Below are 25,039 nucleotides of genomic sequence, written 5' to 3'. Positions count from 1 at the left end.
GCGCGGAGGAAAATCCCAGGGAGGGAGGACTCAGACTCTGAAGCAGGTACCCCACGTCGGAATCCGGTGTGGGAGAAGACTTTTGTTTGTTTCGATTGTGGGGAGAAGTTGTGCTGGCTGGCCAGAGTCTAGGCGGCTCAAAGGCCCCCGCAGGCAGTGCCGAGGGCAGCCCCGCAGCCGGGGCCTGGTGCAGCCGCCGCCGCCGCCGCTGCCGCCGCCGCCGCCGCCGCCGCTGCTGTCAGGGAAGCGGAGGCGGCCGATGGAGTCCGGGAGCGGCTGCTGCTGCTGAGGCGGCGGCGCCGGCGGCCCCACACCGACCCCACACCTCGTTTCCTCCGCGGGAGTCCCCGGAGGTAAGGTGCCCCTCCCCCCTTCACCTACTCCAGGGTTCCTCTTTCCCCCTCCTGGCTCCCCCACCCTCCTTCCGCACTCCCGGTCCGACTACAAAACTTGCCCCCCCTGCCCCTGGGAACACCTGCATATCAGGTTCCCTCTCAACTTTTCCCTCAAGCTTGGGATCCTCCCACGTAGTTCTCCTTCCTCCTCTGCTTAGCTCCTCCCCCTAACTCCAGGCGTCCCCCCCCAGACCTCTTGAACCCACCCCCACCTCCTTATTTTTCTTCCTTGCCTTCTTAGGCCCCTTTTCCCCGGTTTCCCCCTTCCTCTTTACTCTCAACCCTTGCCCACTCTGCTAACCCGCAGTCTCCCCTTCCTCTCAAGTTGTTTTATTCCCCTGACCCTGGGCTTTCACCCCAGGGTTGTGAATTGTGGCGTTACATCGCGAACGCCCCTCCCTTCACCCCCGTTTATCCTTTCCGAAATACTTTTTAGATTCTCCTTGGGTAACCCAGTCCTGCTCCTTGTAACCCCACCCCCACACATGCACCCCACTACCATCCCCAAAGCGGCTTCAAGTTGACATAGCACTGACTCCTGGTAGACGGAAGAGGTCTAATAGTGATGACCCCTTCTCTACTGAGGAATTCCAGGATGCATTCCTCCCAGTTTCTCAGGGCCTTAACGATTGCGTTGGATGGTCACGATACTTGAATCCAATTTCATTATGTGTCCTTGATACCCTCTGTGATATTCTCCCCAACCTATCTAATCCCCTCCTATTTCAAGATCCAAAAACTTGAACTAAACAATAAATATATTAGAAAGATGCTTCTGATCTTCTTGGGCAGGAAGAAAATAGGCTTCCCTTAAAGGCTAGGGAATGGTGAGAGCCAAACTGGAGGTGATTTCCAAGTGTCAGCAACAACTTTTGAGCGCAGTCTTGGGTATATACTTTCAGAAGGTCTGAGAAATTTTGGAGAAGTCTCTTTAGGCTTTGCTTTGTTGTAGGGGCCACCGCTGGTGGATAGAGCACTGGACCTGGAATCAAGAAGACCAGAGTTCAGATTTGGCTTCGTACACTTAGAAGCTGTGTGACCAGAGGCCAATCATCTTAGATACTTACTAGCTGTGTGACCCTGAGCAAGTCACTACCTTTTAGGGTTGTTTCAGATGAGATATTTATAAAGTTCTTAGAACGTGGTAGGTGCTTATGAATGCTTATTTCCTCAGTTCAAAAAGCAGATACTAAATGGATTGACAAGTCAGTATGGATGAGGTTGTGGGAAATTTTGATATGGCCTATTTAATTTTAGCTTTGTTACTTTACAGATGCTGGAGCAGTATCTTTCAGTCAAATCCAGGGTAACTCATTTGTAGCTCACTAGAGGAATAGTTTTGTTGACTCCATAAGAGTACAGCATGTGGGAAACACTAAAAAATAGCCAGCATAACCAAGGGACAGTGGAGAGAGCCATGGGGAGGTAAAACTCCTGGGTTCAGTTTGTAACTTCCTTATTTGACCCCCAGGGTAACTTTAGGCATATTGATTTACTTTGTGCAAGTCAACTCTGTAATAGTTTAATAGCAGGGACTGGATGAGGGACAGAATCAGACCTACCTTGTCTGTTTATAAAACATTTTGGAAACTATAATCTAAAGGCATTTATTAATAGTAGTAATGCTGTATTCCTGGGAATTTGCCTTGTCTCCTTTATCTGATATGTCCATGGCCTACAGTCTATCAAATTAACATGGTTAAAAGAGGACCTCAGCTCCACTTAACTTCTCATCTACCCAAGGTGTTGACTAAGCCCCCTCCCCTGCCTGATCCATAAACTCACATTCCAATACATGTAGACTGAAGTGGAAAGAGACCCTCAAGTGAAGCTCGAGAGTTTGGCTGCTGCTTTACCAGCCACCTAACTCTATCATGGGTTAGTAGATTAGGTGTTTTCAGGCCCATACCTGGTTCTGAGATAATTAAAGGAGCTCACTGTTTTTCTTCCCTCTTGCCCATTTCCCAACTAGGAACTGCTGTTGATCCTTTTCTCAGGAGCAGTGATTACCTAGAAGGGTTTGAAACTAAAATTTTAAGTTTTCTCCAACCTTTTTTTTCTTGTCTTCCTCTTCCAGTGTAGTTCTTTATAGGAAGAACACTTTAGCTGATCATAGAAAGCTCAGGGGAATGGAGAGTCACCCAAAATCCAAGGGGATTGGGTGGAGAGAACTCAGTTAGAAAAGAGTAACCAGGCTGCCTTTCCTTGTCGTGTGTCTTTTCCATTTGGTGCTCCCAGATCTGGCTGAGGCCTCTGGCCAGAATCTGCCAATACTGGCTCTTTGGCTCCATTCCCTCAGATGCAGCTCAAGGAGCTCCCAGCCTGAATCATTATTGTTTTGGCCATGTTTAGCTCACTACTATCCCTCCACTTGATGGTTCTGAGAGAAACCTTGCCCAAAGTTCAATATTCTCTTAGGATTGCTGTGATTTTTACGTGATTCTTGATAGGGCTTAAGCTTGCTTAACTATATGATCCTGGAAGCTGAGTTGTAACCCAGGAAAGTGAGAGACCTCAGCTTCCAATTTTAGCAGTAATATCAGAGTGGCAAGATGGGCTGGAACCAACGCAGTTAAGGTTGACACTGGACATAAGAATGATAGTGATCCACAACTCTTAAGATTTACAAGGAGGTATCTGCACATTATCTCATTTGATTTCCACAACAACCTTTCTAAGCAGGTGCTATCATTACCACCATTATATAGATGAGGAACCTGGAATGAGAAGGTTAAGGGATTTGCCTAATGTCCCATCAGTAGGTTTCTGAGGCAGAGGTCTGGATTTAATGACTTCTTAAAGATTCAGAAATGAAAAATGCAAGATCTTTATGAAAGTGTCAGAATTCAATTCCATTCTAGAAACATTAAATGCCTACTGTGTACAGAGCACTGTGCTACTTGGGGATACAGAAACAAAACAGCTGCCTTGAAGGAGTGTATATTCTGCTGAGGGATAGAACATGTTCATAGTAAGTAGATCAAAATCACCAGGTGCAGAGAAGCTGTCATCAGCCTACTTCATGGGCTCTTTGATTTAGAACTGGAAATTGTCATAAAGGCCATCTAAGCCAACCCACATGTTATAGATCAGGAAAGTGGGCCCAGAGAGGAGAGGTCCCAGGGTCACACAACTAGCAAGAAGTCACAAGAGAATGTGTATCCATATCTAGCACCCTTCCCACTCCCACTAAAGAGAGGCATGATGAGAAAATGGTGAGAAAGGCTGGTTTGGGACTCTGGTAGACCCAGCTTCAGGTACAGACAGATTCAGTAAATGCATCGGGGTGGAGGGTAGCTGAGAGAGTCAGAAGGTTTCTGGATCCTCAGATGTGAGGAACAGAGATGAGCCAGGCAAGTGTGAGCAACTTCCTTCTCTTGCATGTGTACACCATCTTCCCTTTGCCCTGTAATAACCCTGGATGCTCAGCCCAGCTCTCCAGACGCTGCCCAGACATGAGTTATGGAGCCCATGTTCTGTTGTCAGTGCTCCCACTACCACTCCCTACTCCTAAGCCAGTTGTGTAGCCAGAGGAGCAAAGGCTTTTCCAGTTTCCTTTTTCATCCAATTCTCAAGTCATGTCAAGCTCCACTAGGTTTGAGGTAAGGAGCTTCCCCAAGCAAGACAGTCTTGAGCTTTATTGGTCAGATAGGAATGGGGATAGAATGACCCTTAAAGCCACAGAAATTGCAAACCAAACTGGATTTTCTTCACTCGCTAGTTTTTTTCTTTTTCTTTTTTTTCTTTTCTTTTTCTCTTCTCCTCCAGCAGGGAGGGGTGGAGCAAAGAGAATAGATTCAGGACATGATGACCTAGTCCTTTCACTTAACTGCCCTGTAGTTGTCTTTTCCCCATGAAACTGCCCCCTACACCTCCTAATTTTAAAATTTATCTTTTGAAAGCAGTACAGTCCATATTTGGGACTATGTTGGACTTGGGAGACCAGAGAATCCCTTACTCCCTTTAATATTCCCCAAAATATGGAAACAATATAAACATATTCCCTTCTTTATCTCTCCCCATCTAACCCCTCCGTTGTTTCCAGCCTCCCAGCCTCAGCATTAAAACTAGACCCTGACAATCCTCAAGTACCAGAAAAACTAGGAAGGTGGTTTCATACCCACCCCTCCATACCTTCCCCCAAATCCAGTTTAGGAAGTCCATCTCTGGTTCACTATATGTCATAGGGAACCTTTCATGTCTTGGTAGTAGAGGAGTCTAGCCCTACACCCCTTGGCAAGCCTGGTCTTCTGGAAGACTTGGAGGGAGAGGCCACCAGACAGAATAGCTATCAGCAAGGAAGACCCTTGGAAATTGGTGATGTGAGGGCCTCAGTTGTTCTCTGAGAGGGTTCCAGCTTGTACAGAGGATAAAGAGAGGCATATAAAGCCCCTATACCTTCCCCTTTTCTCACTCTCCAGCCACTAATAAGGTTAAGCTGCCATCTATTTGCTAAGCCTGTGAGTGAAACCTGAAGCTTTGTACGTAAGAGAATAAATGGAGCTCCCTTCCATTAGAAGTTTGGGGGAGAAGATGGACTCTGGGGAAGTTTGGGAGGGGATTTAAAGAATCAATGAGGCAGAAAAAAGTGGAAGGAGAGGATTATGAAAAAAGAAATGTGAATAATGGTGGCTGAATAAGAAACTCTTAGCTGCTGTCTCAGTTTCTTTTCTGACCTAGAATGAATATCATGATGATATAGGAGGTGAGGCAGATAGTCCTACCTAGCTGAAGCAGAGTTACAGTAAAGAAGGACTGAGAGCCCTTCAGAGGCGTGGTGAGGAAAAATTGAGGTTTTTTTCTTATGCTTATGTTATATGAGTGCGAGTAGAGACAGATTCATACAAGTAGTAGTGCTGGTTATACTGCTCAGAAAGCAAGGCCCCCAGGGGCCCTGCCCAGCTTTGGGAGGGGGCAAAGTAGAACTGCCACCCCTAGCCTCCACCAGAATTAATTGGCATCAGGTAGATTGTGGTTAGGACATTCTTTGACCTCTCAAGAGAAATCAAAGAAGACTGTGCACTTAGCTTTGGAAATCTCTAAGAGAAACTAGGAATTTTTAGTCTGCAGAAGGAGGGTAGGGCATGGGGAGCACACCCTGGTTTTCTTCAAGGCTTTGAAAAGAGTTAGATTTGTTCTCCTTAGCCCTAGACATCAAAACTAAAATCGTTAAGTGGAAGTTAAAACTTGCTCAAATGGGACTTTCCAGAAATGGAATGGACTGCTTGGTAAGTGATGGAAGACCACTTGTCAGATGTTTTGCAGAGAGATTCTTTTTCAGATATAAGCTGAACTAGATAGCCCTGAGATACCCTCCAATTCTGATTGATTGAAGTGCTTTACGCAGCTTGAGTGTGTTCATCCTTCGTTGCCGAAGAACATGCCATCAGAGAAATAATGACATGACTTGCACTTTTGAGTGAGGGAAGGCTGTGCAGGTCACCAGCCTCACTTCTCCTCCAGAACCATCTGAATCCAGTGACCAGATATTCATCAGGATGACTGGAGATGACCCAGGATGAGGCAATTGGGGTTAAGTGACTTGCCCAAGGTCATACAGCTAGTGAGTGTCAAGTGTCTGATGTGAGATTTGAACTCAAGTCCTCGTGACTCCTGCACTGGTGCTCTATCCACTGCACCACCTAGCTGCCCCACACAGCTTGAGTGCTGCCTCAACAGACACAGAGATGTAGACCAGAAAACCCCAGTCAAGTAGGGTTGTCCTTTACTCTTTACGTTGTCTGAGGAGTGAGTTTTCATGACTGTTTAGAGAGTCTAAGCTACCTCCTGACTACTCCAAATGTATATGCCTAGGCCTGGGCTTTAAAGTTGTTGCTAATACTTGGAATTCACCTTCATTCTGATTCTCCAATGCCCTCTAACTGGCCTGTTTTTTTTAATGTACTATAGTCTTAATCTCTTCGTGGACTTGGAGCCATTGCTGACTACAGCCAGACTTCCAAACCCTAGTTAACCTAGAATTAACAGTGTACCTCTCCCAGCCCTGATCCAGTAGGATCACTCTATGGTTCTCCAGTTTTTACAGGGTCTAACCAGTATCTCTAGTTGGAGAGGAGTCTAAAGGATGACTCTTTTGGGGGACCAGAGAAAGAGGAAGCAGTAAACTGAGCTGCCTTTCTTCCTTAATGTTCTTTCCTTGAGACTTTTCCCAGGCTTCTCTCCAGAAGAGAGCTCTAGGTTATGGGGATCTTATTCCTCCTCTCTCCCTCCCTTCCCCCGCCCAAGTTCTAGAGCCAAGATTGTTAACCCTTTTGGTGGTGGTAGTGGTAGTTGATTTTTGGCACCCCAAAATATTACTAGTTATCTCAAGAGAAGGCTTCTCAACCTCAAATTCTCATCCACTTCAATAAAAAATAACATACATGTGCCATCCTTCAGGAATAGGGGAGGGTGTCATGAGAGCAAACAAACAACGGGACAGTGAAAAACCAAAGGCTGAGAATCATTATTCTAGAATGGTTTTCTCTTAACCCGGCCTGGCATGGTTTCCGATGGCCATCAGACAGTTACAGTCTAAAAGGGCAGGTAAGAACATACATGGAAACAACAGAAATCTATCTGTACCCTTAATGAAGGGTTGTGGGAGGAGTGATAAATGAGGAAGTAGAACTACTTGTATGAGTTCCACAAATCTTTATTAGGCATCTGCTTAAGTTACTATAACTTAAGTTACTATATACTATAACTATAACAAAGTTATAGTTACTATAAGTTACTACTTAAGTTACTGTAGTGACAAAGTTGAAAATTAACAAGTCTCTACCCTCAAAGAACTTATAATCAAATCAGGGGCGAGGTGAAGAGAAGATGAAAACATGTATGGAAATAACTGTAAAACATGTCTTAAAATGGTGAAGTGCATAGGAGAGCTCATATTTAGTGGCTTGAGGGTCTTAAAGTAAGAGCTGTCATTTCTTTCTTGAGAGAAGAAGGAAAGATTTCATGGAGAAGGTGGCACCTGAACTAGGTCTTATAGGAAAGGGAATGTTGCAAGTAGGTAGAAATTGGAGGTCAAGGGAATCTGTTACAGGCAAAGAGTATATGAAAGCGTGGTATATGCTCAGGCTTAGAAATCTGAAGTTAAAAGGACTGCCAAGGGGATGGGTCTTGAGAGGGAAAATGGGGAGGACAGGAGAATAAACTTTGGAGAGATAATGAACAAGGAGAAAGGTATATGTCTTTAGAGGGGACACAGTCTACTTAGGGAAACAATGTGCATACCCACGTGAAAACATTGTAAATACACAAACAGAGCAACATGTTAGCAGATTATGAATCTAGTGGAAAGCAGATTCTAGAGATAACTTCATGTACTTGGGACTTGGAAGATGGTGGGGACTCAAGGGTAGAAAAACTAACTGGTTTGTGTTTCTCCTTTTCCTACCCTCCCTTCCTCAGCTTGGAAGTGCTGTGTCCGACTGTGGCCATGGGTGACACAGCCGTGGAGCCAGCCCCGCTGAATGCCTCTTCAGAGTCCACTCCAAGCCCACCAGGAAATAATGGGGGTGCCCTGCTTAGTGTCATCACTGAGGGGGTTGGGGAGCTGGCAGTCATTGACCCAGAGGTGGCCCAAAAGGCCTGCGAGGAGGTGTTGGAGAAAGTAAAACTTTTACATGGCGGTGCGACTAGCCCCCCAGATAGGCCCACTCTGGAGCTTGTCAATGGGGACAGCACAGGCAATGAACTTCACTGCCTGGATGAGCCACCCAGCCGCATCCAAGAGGAGGATGAGATGGGGACCTCCAGTTCGGCTAAGGGGGCAAGAAGGCGGCGGCAGAACAACTCAGCCAAACAGTCATGGCTGCTGAGGCTGTTTGAGTCAAAGCTGTTTGACATCTCCATGGCCATCTCGTACCTGTACAACTCCAAGGAGCCTGGTGTTCAGGCTTACATAGGCAATCGGCTCTTCTGTTTCCGCAATGAAGATGTTGACTTCTATCTACCCCAGCTGCTAAACATGTACATCCACATGGATGAAGACGTAGGGGATGCCATTAAGCCATACATTGTGCACCGCTGCCGCCAGAGCATTAATTTTTCCCTCCAGTGTGCCCTACTGCTTGGGGCCTACTCTTCGGACATGCACATCTCCACCCAGCGACACTCCCGTGGGACCAAGCTCCGCAAGCTCATCCTTTCTGATGAGCTGAAGCCAGCTCATCGAAAGAGGGAGCTGCCCTCCCTGAGCCCAGCTCCTGACACAGGGTTGTCCCCCTCCAAAAGGACTCACCAACGCTCCAAATCGGACGCCACTGCTAGCATCAGCCTCAGCAGCAATTTGAAACGCACAGCCAGCAACCCCAAAGTGGAGAATGAGGAGGAGGTAAAATGCAAGGATTGGGTCCGGAACAGTATTGTGCAGGGCTGCATGGGGATAGGGCTTCTGCCTGGGGTGTTACCTACCTCTTCCTTCAAATCTTTCATTTCACATTCAGGAGCATGGGATTTTAGAGCTTGAAAGATTAGAAAGTATCTAATCTAGCTTCCTTATTTTATAGATGAAGAAAAGTGAAACTCCTGAGTACTTACCTAATTTGCCCAAGGTCATACAGCTAGCTAGTGAGCAAACCAAGTCTCTGAATCTTAGGTGCCCTCCACTGTACCCCCACTCCATTTACTTCTTGCTAGGAAGACCCTGAAGGCCAAGATTGTAGAGGATGAACTTCTTGTGGAACGGATTCCTCCCTACCTCCTCTTAAGATCTGAGTTCTCTGCTTCAAATCTCTAGGGAGTAACAGTGTTGACAAAGGAAAAGAATGAAGAATCATGTGTCATAGGCAATGTAGAAAGATGGTTAATAGAGTGTCAGCTCATTCTCTGGCCTTCTGTCATCACACTAGCTCCTTCTGCTCCTTGTAGATTCAAGGGCAAATTTCATCTGTGGTTTATTTCAGCATTCCATCAGAATGCACTTACTACATGTTAGCTCTCAGATAATAAAGTGAGGGTGAAATATCTGGCTTCCCTATGTTTCCCATTTTCCTTCTGAGAGAAAACAAAATGAAGTAAGCAAGCTAGATGGGAGTGGGTCTTAAACTCTCAGTGTAAGACCAGAGACATGACAGCCAGGAGAAGGAGGCTGTGAGAAGACAATATTGGGATAGGTATGTGGCTTAAAGATGGGGAGCCTGTATCAGCAATCCACACCTACGTTGCAGGCCCCAACTGGGTAAATAGCAGGGGAAGCTACCCCAGTGGACAACCAACTGTTGGTGACCTGGTGTCCCAGCCAGACAATGGTGCCTCAGTTCTCCACCACTGACTCACCACTGGCCATGCTCCCAGACTGGCTTCCAGCCCAGTTTGAGAAGGAAGAAAAAAAGACTAAGGAATCAGCCCTTGTTGGAAACCTCATGTGGCTGGGGTCTTGGCATCTGCCCACATGGGGAAGTGCCACATCCCATGTTTCTAATACAGTAAGGGTCCTTTCAACCTGTCTGTGTTGGGAGGGAGGGGAAGAAGGGAGGGAAGCTGTGAAACCTGATCTGGAACCTGCTATCTGTGGGAAGTAGACTTTGTAGGCCAATTTGTCCTTGGTCATGTGATCAGGGTTGTTAACCTGGAGTGAGGCAGAGTGAATTCATATGCTCTACACCAGAATCATTTCCCAGAGACTCCTCCTGGGATTGTCACCTGTCCTTCTTGGCCATGGGGGTCACCTTTGGACAGAGTTTGCCCCTAGTGTCTACATCCTATGACCACACACTCTAAGATGAAGCTATTTCCTGTTGGGATGCTGAGCTAGAGGGCATCTGTTCAAATATTGTTTAGCATCTGCTGAACCACACAAGGGATGGGGACAACTCTCTGTCCTCAAGGAACTGCTACGTCCTAATAGTTAGAGACCATATAAAAGGAGTGTGGTAGTTAGGGAAGGGCTTTTTTTTTCCCTCTGGGGAGTCACAAGTGTGGTGGGCAGAACCATATGGAAATTGGCTGCTAGGCTCTTTCCAGAAGCAGCAGTATTGACTTGATCAGGTGGCCATGAAGTGAAAGAATGCAGGGGCAAGGTTGTAGAAGACTTCAGGCCCCTTGACCCCAGGGAGTTCAAAACCAGATACAGATTTTAATACTCTCCATGTTCTTATGTGACCTTCCTGAAAACTATGTACAGACCCCATGGGGCCACTTTACAGGCCTGGACTTTTCTCCCCTACTTGTGTAGCCCCTATCTTAAGGCTGGACACACTTTGACCTTGGTGCTTTCCTTAGGTGGTGGATAGAGCTGGTGCCTTTTTTCTTGTTGGTCCTGTCCAGGCCAGAGTTATGGGCATCTTGTAGAGGCCAGTCCTTGTGGGGAGTTGGGCCAGTCCTTCCAGGTAACTCATTTTCTTGTCTTGGCTCTGTCTCAAAGGTCACTGTATCTTGGGAGAAGGGAGTGGACACCAGATCTCTAAACCCTCACAGGTTATCTAATGCTAAAAGGATTAGACATCTGATTCCCTTCCCTTTCCTGAGGGAAATGTGATCCAGAGAGTAAAAGATAGAGACCTGATCCCTACTATTGTAGAAAGGAGTTTTATCTTCCAGGCAACTTTGGAGCCTTTAGATGCCGTTCCCTCAGCTCTCTCTTGCCAGGTGCATTTTGACAACATAGTATTTCAAGATCTAAAGGAAATAAAGAGACTCAGCCCTAGCCCAGCTCTCTTTCATCCTCCCTTTCCTTTATCGTTTATTGATTCATTCAGTTATTCAGCACCAACTATACACAGAGCACTGTGCCAGTAGTGTGAACACATAAAGAAGAGGAAAAACTCTGCCCTTGAGATGGTTGTTGCTCATTTATTTCAGTCATGTCCAACTCTTCATGACCCCATCTGGGGTTTTTGTGGCAAAGATGCTGCAGAGGTTTGCCATTTCCTTCTCATTTTACAGCTGAGAAGACTGAGGCAAATAGGGTTATATAACTTGTCTAGGGTCACACAACTTGTGTGTGGCTGAGGCTGAATTTGAACTCAGGTCGTCCTGACTCAAGGCCAAGTGCTCTATCCAGTTTGTCACGTAGCTCCTCCTCGACTTTGAGGAGCTTGTGATTTAGTATGCCGAGCTCCATTGTCTGGGGAAGTGATCATGGAAGGACTACTTCTCTCCCTTCCCACGCTCCCTCCCCGAGTCAGGAAGGTGAGGCATCGCGTGTACTTTCCATTTCTCTCTGCCTTTTGTTTATCCAAATTTTGTTGACTGTGTTCTAACCTGATATCCTTCACCTTATCTTAACTACCTAACTCTTCATTCAAATGGGGATTAGTAAGGTGGAGTAGTGGAACCAACCAAGACTTGGAATTTGGCTTCCTTCATCTCCTACCCACAAAGACAGGTCAGAGAAACCAAGCTAAGTAACTTTGCTCAGCTGCTAATCACCAGGCAATTTTCTTTCCCATTTCTAACTAGATTGATTCCCCTACCACCACAGTAGCAACATTTTTGGTGGGTCTGTCTTGCTTTCTTGGGACTACCTCAACCTTTGTACAGAGAAATCTGTTTCATGTCATGCTGGGAGCCCCAGCCAGCCTGCCAGCATGATATTGTTCTGATGTCAGCCTCTTGGCCCAACCCTGCTCCCTGGAGCTGACTCAGTGTGAGTAACGAAGGCCCAGAGAGTAGAGGAGGTCACAGTAACCAAGTGGAACAACCTTCCCCACAGGGTGTCCCTGAAACAGAGTAGGAATGAGGGAGACGAGATGGATGGGAGATGTGAGGGCAGGCAATTCCCAGCGAGCTTTATGGTACATGTGATTCTATCCGCTGATAAAAGGAGGCCTCTCAGGTCTGGCCTTGGCGGTCTTATTGCCTCACCAGTCCTACCCTTAGCCTGGAGCACGTGTGTGGAAAGGTGAGATTTCTAAAGGGAGCTTCCCTTTGCCCTCCTTTGTTCCCATGTTCCTTAAATGTCCCCCTGACTTCCCTAATCTCCTTTCTTCTTCACCACTCCTCAGGTTCTCCAAGGAAAGAGACAAGAATTGGGACAGTCTTCAGGTTAGAATGGGGCAGTTAAATACTCAGGTAGAATTCATTGAGTTAAATATTCAGGTAGAAAATAAGACCTCTAAGTGACTACTCCTTAGTCTGCTGAGGAGGGAAGTAGGACTCCATCCCTTAAGGCCAGGCAGGCCTCTGCACCTTTGCCTCTTCCCCCCTTCCCAAGCTGTGGAAGACCTCATTTCTATGGGCCACAATATGGGCAATATTTGTGAAAGAGGAGCCACAAGTACCCACTGTAAAGGGACCTCCTTTGAGCCCCCAGAACTAGTAGCAGTATGTAGACTGTCTTAGAACAAGAGCTTGGACTTAGTTTCAAGTTGCTTCTTGGAGCTAGGAGAAACATCAAATCCACAGATGTATATATATTCAGTGCAGGGAGTAATAACTAGGACTTCGTGCAGAGGAGACCGAAGAGGACATGATGGTTTGGGGGCCCTCTAACATCCAATATAGTGTGGAACTTGTGATGTGGAGTTAGAGGTTTCTGATTCATCCATCAACTTTGAAACTCAGCTCTTTTTCTTTGCTGTATCCCTCAAGACTGGTGCAACTGGAGATCCCTAATTTGAGGACTATGTACACGTGTGTGTGTGTGTGTGTGTAAAGCATGTGTGTGTAAAACCTGACCTGAATTAGGAACTGATCCTTTGGAAACCACTAAACCTTGGGGCCTTGAGTGACAGTGTTACACTGAGAAAAGCTTCCCTCTTCTGGGACTCAGATCTGGATTTTTCCTTTGAAATAAGTACTGAATTAGTGACAGTAAGAAGGAAAAAAAAACAGAACAGAGATACATACTGCCCTCCCACAAACCATGTTGGTCCTTTGTCCCTCTCACTGACTATTGTAGGATCTGAACCTGCCTCCCATCATTTCCAACTAATGTTAGTGTTAGGGTCAAACTCCATAACTGGGTTTAATTATTTAAAGAAAAATTTATAATAGAGATATGAAAGAGAAGTGGTTGTAATCAAAATGAGAGCTAAATTCTTTGCCTTTTTCTCTCTCCCTTCCCCCTCCCCCTCTCTCCCCTTGTCCTCCCGGCCCCTTTCCCAGGAACTCTCCTCCAGTACCGAGAGTGTTGATAAATCATTCAGTTCCGTAAGTGGGGCCAGGCTGGGGCTGGGTGGCTGACTCCCCATGTCCGCCCATGGCAGCATTTCCTCTCCGTCCCCAGATCTCCTTTTCATATTTTCACCTTTGCCCAAATGCCAAGGCCAGCTTTTAAAGGGCTCCAGGGGTCCCAGACCCTCACTGGCTCCCCAGACAGAGAGGATCTACCTTTCACCATGCTGCCATTTGTCCTGAGCCCTAGCTGAATTAGGTCCAGTTCTTTTTTTTTTCTCACAGAAGTCAGTGAGAGCAGGGGAACTGTTCTTTTTACCCATTCCAGGTCTCTGGAGCAAGCACCCAAGAGGTATTGGTGAGAATTGGCCATTGGAGCTAGCTCCAAGAATTACTTGGTAGAAATGTGTACCCTGAAAAGGACTCTTCTTCCCCACACCCACCCCCCAGCTTATCTCCTCCCCCTCACCTGAAGCCCTCCAATGAGCACCCAGTACATATGAGTTAAGGACTTGGGTTGAAAAGAAATGTTTACTTGCCCACAGACTATATCTCAGCTGCAGCTTCATTTCTTCTACAACCAAGTAGCCCCATTTTCCCAGATTATTAGCAAGAATGTTTCTTAGTCATCATCTTCCTTGCCTCATCTGTCTTGCCATAAGTCCCTTTGGTTGAAGCTCTAGTGCGTTCCCTATCCTAAGAGTTGTACAGGATCAAAGACCCTGCCTCTGACCAGAGACGTGAGAGGAAATGCTGGACCCTCTGGGGATTGGGATGATTTTTTTTTGCATTTTGAATTTTTACTTGTCTCCCCAATCAGTTTCCTGTGTTCTGTGCTGTTCCTTTCTCAATCATGATTCATATCTCCCCTATGAGGTGACATATACTACATAATCAGCTAGTTTGGTTGATTCTCCTGATTTGAGGATCAGGGAGAGTCCCTTTCTCTTTTCTAAGATGACTGTTATGAACACAAAGTCCAAGGTAGAGCTAGTTTTTCCACTTGAGTGGACCCACATCAGAGGGGTCAGAGTCAGGGTGAATTTCTAAGTTCATTCTTCCTTTCGTCCTGCTTCCCTCACTGGACATGTGGGGGTGTCTTGAGAACTGGAAGCCTCCCCAATCTGTTGTATTCTCATGTTCAACATTCTAAATTCATGAAAAGAACTCAGTTTAGTTCTTGACTGGGATTCTTGAGAATTCTTTCTATGTCTCCTAGTCTTGGTAGATATCCTGTACCACATGGCTTTCCCAGGATAGTCAGTCTTGCAGTATTAAGTTAGGAAAAATAATCATGGGTGAGTGAAATGTTATTCATGTGAAGGAGTGGCCTTTTGATAGTGAGTGAAATCAATCAACAAAATTTATTCAATGTCTACTATGTGCTAAGCACTGAGCACGTAGTATAGGAATCTGAGCTGGTGGTCTTGATAAAACTCTTCCTCCTGGTGGAGGGGGCCCAGGCTAAAGAAGCCTCTTTTCACTATCTGGCCTAGTTCATCCCTTCCCACCCAGATCACATCTGTCTCTTTGAGGAGATGACTAGAGTATCCTATACCAGGGTATGGAAAGCCTCTTAAATGTTGGATGAGCCATTTCTGGACATGGGCAGAATTGACCAGCTTGGGACTGTGCTGTTCATGCTACTGGATAAGAGCTGGAGAGGGGAGGGCATCTCGGAAAACATGGGGTCTCCCTTAAGGACTGAGAATGAGGCAGCAACTCTGCCCTTGGGTCAGGGGCTGAGAGAGGCTGCCCCTCTCCCTACCTTTTCTTGGTCCTCCCTTTAGCTGCTATTGCTTTTCCCTGTTGATTATTCACCCATTATACAAATTCTGCTCCCTCCCAGCCTTGCATGTTCATTGCTTGCATGTGGGGTGATGGGAGGGAGGAGGGCAAGGAAAGAGTGTCATTTGCAAGGGCTTGAGGTGGGATTTGTGGGAGTAGCCATTTTTACTGAGGAAATATCCACCAAAATCTCCTTGTCACAATTCCCAAGGGAGCTGGTAGGTGCCAGCTGCCTCCACAGATGCTCACGAATCAGGTAGCCCAGAAAGTCAGAATGAGGAAATATGTTTCATGAGGAGGCACTTCTCACTAAAGGATGTTCTCCCTATACCTTCTTGTTGTACACTGCATCCTGGAGATATTGCCTAAGGACTCCTGAAACAGGAAAGGGCTGACATTCCCTCTTCAGAACCTCCACTGGGATGACTGGGGTGATGGGAAGGGTCTTGCCATTGGGCCAAAAACCATCCTCCAAATCCTCCTGCTCCCTGGACACTGGGGAACTTTGGCCTGAGGCAATCAAAAGGGTCTTTGATGTGTAGGGCATGTCTGCCAGCTATATAACTCCCTCCTGTCTCTTACCCTGATACTTCATAGCCGGTCAGACTGGCTCCTGAGCGAGAATTCATCAAATCTCTGATGGCAATTGGCAAGCGACTGGCAACACTGCCCACCAAGGAGCAGAAAACCCAGAGGCTGATCTCTGAGCTGTCCCTTCTCAACCACAAGCTCCCTGCCCGAGTCTGGCTGCCAACTGCTGGCTTCGACCACCATGTGGTTCGGGTGCCCCACACCCAGGCAGTTGTCCTCAACTCTAAAGATAAGGTAGGTAAGCTCCCACCTGTGCCCCCACACTCAGAAGCTGACCTTACTTGCTCTTGTTTATTCAGCAAGCATGCAGAGCTTAGATAAAACCTAGAGCTTCCTTCACAGCTCTTCTTTTTCCTTCAGTGTTTGCTGTTTGAAAGTCCTCAGTAAACTGTAGGTGAAGAATGCCCATCTTACACTTGGGTTCAGTGTAACAAAGCTTTCAGGAAGTGGGCTTGGATTTGGGTAAAGAGAAGAGATTAAAAGGCTGGGGGAAGGATGGTAAGGGGGATACAGCAGGAGAATCACAGTAAGAATTGCCAGATCATCACATCCAGTCATTTACTAATATTCTTACTGACATAGCACCTTAAACTGGCATAGTTCTTTGTACTTCTGCAACATAATTCACATGCCTTTTCTTACTTGGAACTCAAAAAGTTTGCAAGGTAGGGAGGGCAGGTAGTTTTAATCTCACTTTAGAAGGAGCTAAGTGGAGGCCAAGGAAAGTTGGAAGTCATTTGTCCAAGCTCACATAGTAAATTACTAGGACCTGGGCTTTCCAGACCTCAGTCATGTGTTCTCCTTACTATTTCACATAGCTCAGGGGTGGGGAACCTGCAAACTGGAGGGCACATGTGGCCCTCCAGGTCCTCAAGTGCAGCCCTTTGATGGAGTCCAAACCTCAAGGCTAAACGTTGCCCACCCCTGACAGATTCTCTTTCTTGTTAGGGCACCAGTAAGTACATTATGTCCTCTGACTGAGCTCAGAAGGTTAGGGGTGTCACCAACCTTTCCTTCAACCTTTCCTTCATAGTCATTTGGGAAGCGATTTCATTTCTTAACCGGTATCACTTTTTAGCATAATGAGTTCTGTAAATTTAATATCTGTTCCATAAAATGTAGAATAGATGTTCTACATGTGTTCCTTTTTTATTTTCCCTAAATTCACCTTGCTCCAACATGATGTGTCCCCTCCCAGCTGTCATGTTTCCAGGCTTTAAGAGTTCTAATCTCTGTAGTATTTCCTCATACAACAGCCTCCCACCCCTATCTCTTGCATCATTTTATTGCCCTTCCCCAGCCTTTATCCAACTCAGTCACTCCTTTCTTGAGGTTCAGGAATCAGAATTACTTAATAGGATTCCAAGAGAGTTTGTTGGTTTTATTTCTCACACCCTTATTGACAAATGCTGTTTTGTTGGCATTTGGGGGTGCCACTGCACACTGAGCCAATGTCTTTAGGGATGTTAGTCCAGCTTATCATCCAGAAGTTTGGTTTGAATGAGTTTTCCCTAAATCCACCATCTGACTCCTACAACCACTTCTCTGCCATCTCACACAGCCACAAGAACTCCTGACGGCCATCCCCTTTGGCTTGCCTTTTTGTTAATTTAGAAAATTTCGTGTCATTGAAATTTCACCATATACTCCTTTTTCCAAATTGTAGGATTTAGAGCTAGACAGGACCTTTGATCATCTAGTCCAACTCCCTCATTTTACAGTTGAGGAAACTGAAGCCCACAAAGGCCAAGTGATTTACTGAGCATCACAGGTCTAAGTAGCAGAGCCAAGTGTTGAACCCAGGTCTTATGACTTCACTCCACCACGCTGCCTCTCCATCAATCTCTAGTATTGAGAATGGCAGCAAGACAATGAGTGTCACGGTCGTTGAGGAAGAATGTCAGAGCAGGGGAACAGGCAATTGACACCATCATTTTCTTCCTCCAGGCGCCCTATCTCATTTACGTGGAAGTCCTTGAGTGTGAAAACTTTGACACCACCAGTGTCCCAACTAGGATCCCCGAGAACCGGATCCGAAGTACAAGGTCGGTGGAAAACCTTCCTGAATGTGGTATCACCCATGAGCAGCGGGCAGGCAGCTTCAGCACTGTCCCCAATTACGACAACGATGATGAAGCCTGGTCTGTGGATGACATAGGAGAACTGCAGGTGGAGGTGAGAGATCCTGGAGGATCCATGTCCACAAGTAGCATGTACATTATCTAGTGTGTGTTTAGCCCTGGGCTAGTGGTGAGAACTCCAGCCCTCAAGAAGGCGGCCATCAAAACATAGATTTAGAAAGTAGTACCAAGTGATCTGAGGGTGCCCAGGGGTCAGGGAAGGTGGTGAATCAATCCAATTCCAGGCAGCAGACAATGATGAAGCATCTTCAGAGCCCAGGACACAGTACTGGACAAGGTATACCATTGAGACAAGATGCAATCCCTGCTTGAATAGACCTCATGAATGGGGTGTACATATAATTAGAGTATAAAATAACATGTTAGAGGGATGCAAAGAAAATTCTGTGGAATGTCAAAGGCAGGAGATGCCATGAGCGACTCTCTGGTATTCAGGGAAAACTTTCTGGAGAAGGTGGCAGCATCTGAGTTGGACTTTAAAGTGTACTGAAGGCCAACAGTACAGCAGAAGGGGTCACATGCATCAACGTGCAGGATGTGGCTTGGGAAACGTGAGCAGTGCTGATTGCCTAAGGGGTGCCAAAGGGGGGCCAGTGCCATGATTGCCAGGCCAAAAGAGTCTGAACTGGACTCAGTAGTCATGATGGTTTTATGCGTTTATGCAAGTGATGTGTGGCCAGACAGATGCATCAAAGAGTCTGTCTGGCAGCAGGGTGAAGGGTGGATTAGAGAGAGGAGAGAGGGAAAGCAAGCCTTGGGGTTAATCCAGAGGGGCAGTCATGAAGGCCTATACCCCAAGGCGAGGGTTGGTGCAGAGCTAGCGGCCTTAAGGCCACAGCCCTTATTCAACAAAATGTTCCACAGTGTAGAGTATCTTCACATCTGTACCAAACACTGGGCTAGACACTGTGGGAGATACAGACATACTTGAAAGTTAATTGGCAGCCCAGTAAGGCAGCATGAATTCCCACTGATAAACAAGAAATGATGTCAGAATGAGGAAGAGGTGAAGCTTGAGGTTGAGCTTTGGGCAGTGTTGGTGACGTTCCAAAAGAGGAGACAGTATTCCAGGTTGGGGAACTGTAGGAGACAAAGGGAGGGAGGTAAGGATGTGTAGAGGGTTCCAGGGATCCTGAGTAAAATGAGGCTGGCTAGGGCAGACATTTTGTGTGAGAGATTGGCTAGTAAGTCGATTGAGTCCAGTTTGTGAAAGACCTTGAATGCCAGGCTTAGAGAAGAAGTCAGTTATCACCGCCTTTCACTTTCATACCCAGGCTGTTAAGAGTAAGATTCTGGGCACAGGGGAAATAAAGAGGGAAGATGTAGGATGCCTGTCGTCAGGAATCTCCCAGCATTAAGAATAAAATGCCCATGGTGAGTCCCTCTAGTCCTGTCTGTGGTTTGCCCCACTGCCAAGGAGACTCAAAGAGGATGATCACAGGGGATTGATGTGGAATCTGGAGCATGGGCAGGTGACCTGCCCAGAGGTCAGAATGAGAGGGAGGGGAAAGAAGAGTGGGGGAGAAGGGGTCCTCTGCTCACTATGGCTGCCTCTCCCTGCTCCCCCCAGCTCCCCGAAGTACACGCCAACAGCTGTGACAACATCTCCCAGTTCTCTGTGGATAGTATCACCAGCCAAGAGAGCAAGGAGCCCGTGTTCATTGCGGCAGGAGATATCCGGTATGACCATCCTGAGAGCTCTGCCCTTTCTCCTTTGACCTCTCCTTCCTTGAGAGCTGACCTGCCTGTCTATGGGCCATTGATCACTTTTACTGCATTCTCTTGTTCGTTGCCTCTGTCAGCATCCATCTCTAATTATGTTCTGGTCCTAAATTTTGTGCTATCCTGGTTTTTTGGATTTTTAAAAACATTCTCATTTGGGCTGGGCTGGCCTATGAGTGGGCTAGGGTCCCTCCTGTAAAGGTCGGCTCCTTACACATGGTAAGTGATGGGTTTCTCTCCTGCCAGGCGGCGCCTCTCAGAGCAGCTAGCCCACACCCCTACTGCCTTTAAACGGGACCCAGAAGACCCATCAGCAGTTGCTCTCAAAGAGCCCTGGCAGGAGAAAGTCAGGTAAGTGTATACCTTTCTCTGATTTCCCACCAACATTCCCATTGTGCAGAGGTACAAACCAAGACTGACATGGGGACCCAGCAGCCCCACCTGCATCACAGAATTGGGTGGTGGGTTTAAATGGAAAGTGAATGTGCTCACCTCCTGGTCATTCTCTCTTCTTCCTTCCACCACAGGCGGATCCGAGAGGGCTCCCCCTATGGCCACCTCCCCAACTGGCGGCTCCTCTCCGTCATTGTCAAGTGTGGGGATGACCTGCGACAGGAGCTCTTAGCCTTCCAGGTGTTGAAACAACTGCAGGTAAGGGAGACGAGGAAACAGTGTCTGGCTTTGGGACATAGAGGCTGCTCGGGGGCAGCAGCTGTTCCATTGAGGGAAGTTGTACTTGAAGGGGACTCCAGGGCCCTCTGCTGGCTACTCCCGGCACTGCATCTGTAACTGGCTGGGGTTTAAGACTTTGCCCTTCTTACTTCTTTCTCACTCCTTAAAATTACATTATTGCCTTTACCCACTTCCACACAAAGTGCTCAGGAGGGTTCCCTCTTCACTTGTGACTACCTCCCTTTGTACCTAAGCAACATCTTTCTCCATTCCTGTGTATCCTTGCTGCTGTGCTGCTGTATTGGTGTGTGCATCCTCCCATTCTTTTTCCTGGACCCTCCCTACCATGTTTTTTAGTCCCCAGCAAGATCCTTAGATGTTGTTTATAGTGTTCCAAGACAACCTTGGTTAGGGCAATGGGCAGAGAATAGAAGGCTGAGAAGGGAGTCAGGTCTCTCCTCCCTCTGGCGCAGTTACCATCTTTTCCCAGCTAGGGAAATGGTGGTGATCTTCCTGTGTCCTTCTCTCTCCCCTCAGTCCATTTGGGAGCAGGAGCGAGTGCCCCTTTGGATCAAGCCCTACAAGATTCTGGTGATTTCTGCGGACAGTGGCATGATAGAACCTGTGGTCAATGCTGTGTCCATCCATCAGGTGAAGAAGCAATCACAGCTCTCCCTGCTCGATTACTTTCTGCAGGAGCATGGCAGCTACACCACCGAGGCGTTCCTCAGTGCCCAGCGCAACTTTGTACAAAGCTGTGCTGGTTACTGTCTTGTCTGCTACCTGCTGCAGGTCAAAGACAGGTGGGTGACTGACTTCCCAAGTCTCTGTCCTGCCTGGCCTCCAGGGCTCTCTCAAGCTTTAAGCCCCAACCCCAGTCCCTCTCATAGACATACGGCATCACCCCATCTCTGTGATCACACAGAATACATGTGCATTCTTGCTGGTTGTGCTGAGTTGAATAAGTAGGGTCCTTGTCCTAACATAAGAATCTGAAACTATTTGTCAGTAGTTTGGAAAAAGGAAACAGCAGAGCTTCCCAGAGACCTGGAGGAGTGGAGAGGTATGCTCCACAAAAATTTAATTTCAAAGCAACAAAGCTATGCAAATGGCAGAGCAGGTACAGTGGGGGAGGGCATTGTTTGTTCTAGAAATCCTTTCTCAAGACCTAGGGTCAGGATTTTGAATCCAATTTCCTGAAGCACAGTCACTAGACTAAGCAAACTAAAGGCTGAAAAGGGATGGCTATCTGCCCTTCCCGTTCCTGATTCTGGAGCAGGAGGAAGGTTCCATTGTGGAATAAAAGAATCTTCCACCAGCCAATAGTCTGTTGAATCTTTTTTTAAAAAATGACCTATGATAGAGGAGGTGAATTGGAGTCAATTTATAGACCCTAACACAGGAAAGAACGGAAAAGCTGTAGCAATATTACAAAGGTACCCACCTGTAATGGTTTAGCAGGCATGAAACTAAATCAGATTAAGATTGTATAGTTTCTCCACACAAAACTCTGTATCTTTTCCTAATTCTAGCTCTGCTTCCTATTGTGCACTGGGGATTGGTTGGAAATGAAAAGGGACCAGTTTCCCCTCTGACCCGTCGGACTTAAGCACCCCACCCCCCTGGCCTCTTTGAATACAAGCTCTTTACTTAACAAAGGCTGGGCCTTGCCTGCCTTGGCTGGGCAATGTTATGCTGAATAGGGCCTGGCCTTCCCCACCTTCGTGTGGCCTTGGTTCCTTTGCTAGCCATTCATTTGGAAGTCATTAAGACCTGGAATTTCTCTTTAATTCATATGCCCCCCGGTAACTAATGTGACTTCTGGGTATAAGGTTTTCCACATTAATTAATTCTCTTTTTGCAATTTATCTTGTTATTTTTTTAAAAAACTGAATAGAAACACTTCTCCCTGTGCTCAGTGTTCCTGCTTCTGGCAGCCCCTCGCAGTTTGCTGATGATGATTTGCTATGGGCTGGCAAACCCAACCATGAAGTTCATTAGAAAGTATGGATTAAGGGAAAAGTTGTTTGGAGACTTTGACTGACCTCCCTTTGGTCTTTGTGTCAATTGATCTTGGGGCTATGTTCCAGATGGTTATAGCTAAATAAGGGAGGTATTACTTGAGTTTTCTCATTCTTAATAATAGCAGCTTTGGACTCGGTTGGAATTTTTGTCCTTATTGAATGATCTCTGCTGGTGGTCTGAGATCCCAGCAGGACAGATGAAGACAGCTAGGAGCTGGCTTTGCAGAGCACTTTTGGCCAACACGTGATCTTGGGGGTGGAGGTCACACCAATCCAAAAGTCTGCCTCTGCCTCCTTTCCAGACCATCTTTATTTCCTCCTCAGGCACAATGGGAATATCCTTCTAGATGCTGATGGGCACATCATTCACATTGACTTCGGCTTCATCCTGTCCAGCTCCCCTCGCAACCTGGGCTTTGAGACTTCAGCATTTAAGCTGACCACAGAGTTTGTGGATGTGAGTTACAAAGCTGTCTCCATCAATCTCCCTGGTGAGGAAGGGTGAACTAGTGGGTTCTACAAAGTGAAATGAAATGGCCAGGCTGACAATAGGGGTCAGGGGTCCTCACCGAAAGTGAGATTTCAGGCTCTGTCCCAGGGAGGGATGGAGAGTGCCTGGGGAAGTCTGAGCCCTCCCCTGCACAGCTGCCTTTCCTCCATTCTCCAGGTGATGGGAGGACTGGATGGTGACATGTTTAACTACTACAAGATGCTGATGCTGCAGGGGCTCATTGCTGCCCGAAAACACATGGACAAGGTGGTGCAGATTGTGGAGATCATGCAGCAAGGTGGGGGCTCTTTGGCAAAGATCTTGGAGCAGGATGGGCCCAAAAGCCTGAATCCTAGCTGGTAGCTCAGGGGGGAAGGGATTCCCACCTGCACCCCACCCCCAAGCCATTGATGCTTCCCCCCTTGCCCCACCCTTGGGCAGCCCTGGGTTTCCCAGGCTCTGCCTCTTCCTGGAGCCTTTCATTCCTCCTCCTGTTTGGCTCACTACTTCTCACTCAGTTAGAGTCTCTGCCCCATCTTACGTAAAAATCAGCAGCCCCACTCCTACTCACCACACAACCCTGGCTCTTCTCCTTTCTTTCCCACCTTTCACCTAGGCTTTCACTCTGTGCCCGAGTCTGCCTTTTACAAGTTCTCCTTCCCCTTTACTCACACCTTCCCTATCAATATCAATATCAATTGGGCCACCCCTGGCCCCACCCCACAGGTTGCCGACGTTGCTCAGGAGAAACCCCGCCCAGCCCCTTAATGACGGTGGCCCAGGTCATCTGTGAGTGTCACGTAGCATAGGCAGAGACTGCAGCCAGATAAGTGCCCAGATCAGTGCCCGGGCCCCAGCATTCCTTGCCTGGCCCCTCATTATAGCCCCGGGACCCTTCTCTGTCTCTCCCTTTCCCACCCCTCCACCCCCTGTTGGAAACCTGTGCCCCTGCCCTTAGCACTAAGGATGTCCTCAGGGCAGGTCTCCCCCAACTCTTCCCTTCTCCCCCTCTGCCTAGTAGAATTGCACTGGAAACCATGTCAGGCCTGGCAGCCACAGACTCTCAGGAACAAGAGAACAGAATTGGGGAGGGGGATGCTGACTGGGCTCAGAAGAAGCCATTGTGCCTGTAGGTGTTAGGAGGGTATGATAACCCCACCATCCTCCTTCCCCAGGTTCTCAGCTGCCCTGCTTCCATGGCTCCAGCACCATCCGCAACCTAAAGGAGCGTTTCCACATGAGTATGACAGAAGAGCAGCTGCAGATGCTGGTGGAGCAGATGGTGGACGGCAGCATGCGCTCCATCACCACCAAACTCTATGACGGCTTCCAGTACCTCACCAATGGCATCATGTGACAGCCAGCCACCAGCCCCAGGGAGTGGTGGGAGGGATGATGTGAGACTCCCTGGGAGGGTCAGTGTCCACCCAAGGGAGACAAATGGGGAGAAAGAGCACTACCCAGGATCATGTGGTAATAAGGAGAGAGCTTGCCCCTGGAGCGAGAGGAGTGTATGAGGAGGAACCCCATTTCTGTAACAGTATTACCACCTGCCAGGCTCTGGGAGTCACGGCCCCCTAATGGACATGATGAGTTTGGGGGAAAGGGCACCTTTCTGTGATTTTTCTTGCCCTCCCCAATCTCTTCCAGGCCACAAGGAGAGGGAAAGGGAGATTTTTGGAACCTGGGGACCGGGCATACCATTGTTCCACTGGCCTCTCTCCCACCTCCACCCTGTCCCTGGTGGGGAGCGGTACAGCACACACCTGGCACTCCCCTTAATGGAAGGGGATCTGATTCTGGTCCCTCCACTTCCAGTGCCCCCCCTCATGGAAGCAGGGGAGAGCAATCAGTCAGGCCTCCTTCCATGATGTGTGGGGCCAATCCCCAGTTCTGCCCCGAGCCCAAGGGGGTGGGGATTCCTGTGTCCGTTCTGACCCCACTCCCTCTGGCCTAGGGAAAATGCTCTCAATTTTTTTATTTTTTGGTTTGAAATAAAGTCCTTAGTTAGCCACCTGTGTTCTCACTGAACTTGGCTGGAGTACAAAAAGTAACTGTGGCATCCAAGACAACCCTGGATTGAAAGCCCCCAAAAAGCTCATTCCCTCCCTGCCAAGCCCAAGGCGCATAAAGTAAAAACTGGAATCA

General features: G+C 47.5%; 1 protein-coding gene across 5 annotated transcripts; it reads left to right on the top strand.

Moving 5' to 3' along the window:
• Nucleotides 1-52: 52 nt before the first annotated feature.
• On the top strand, nucleotides 53-24,905 carry PI4KB (phosphatidylinositol 4-kinase beta). 5 transcript variants are annotated; one of them, XM_072644801.1, is made up of 13 exons: nucleotides 53-353; nucleotides 7,815-8,739; nucleotides 13,455-13,499; nucleotides 15,849-16,076; nucleotides 17,790-18,017; nucleotides 19,554-19,663; nucleotides 19,952-20,056; nucleotides 20,233-20,356; nucleotides 20,915-21,180; nucleotides 22,726-22,858; nucleotides 23,069-23,189; nucleotides 23,618-23,680; nucleotides 24,067-24,905. In XM_072644801.1, the coding sequence occupies exons 2-13, from the start codon at nucleotides 7,843-7,845 to the stop codon at nucleotides 24,246-24,248; spliced, it is 2,502 nt and encodes an 833-aa protein (XP_072500902.1). In that variant the 5' UTR covers nucleotides 53-353; nucleotides 7,815-7,842; the 3' UTR covers nucleotides 24,249-24,905. The 5 variants fall into 5 exon arrangements, with proteins under 5 accessions (XP_072500902.1, XP_072500904.1, XP_072500905.1 ...); XM_072644802.1 differs by lacking the exon at nucleotides 53-353 and adding an exon at nucleotides 6,708-6,941; XM_072644803.1 differs by lacking the exon at nucleotides 13,455-13,499 and having other exon boundaries at nucleotides 54-353.
• Nucleotides 24,906-25,039: the final 134 nt, after the last annotated feature.

Source organism: Notamacropus eugenii, chromosome 2, assembly GCF_028372415.1.
Source record: "Notamacropus eugenii isolate mMacEug1 chromosome 2, mMacEug1.pri_v2, whole genome shotgun sequence".
In the NCBI taxonomy this organism is placed as follows: Eukaryota; Metazoa; Chordata; class Mammalia; order Diprotodontia; family Macropodidae; genus Notamacropus; species Notamacropus eugenii.
Note: the sequence above shows the minus strand (reverse complement) of the source record. Positions and strands in the feature narration are given on the sequence as shown.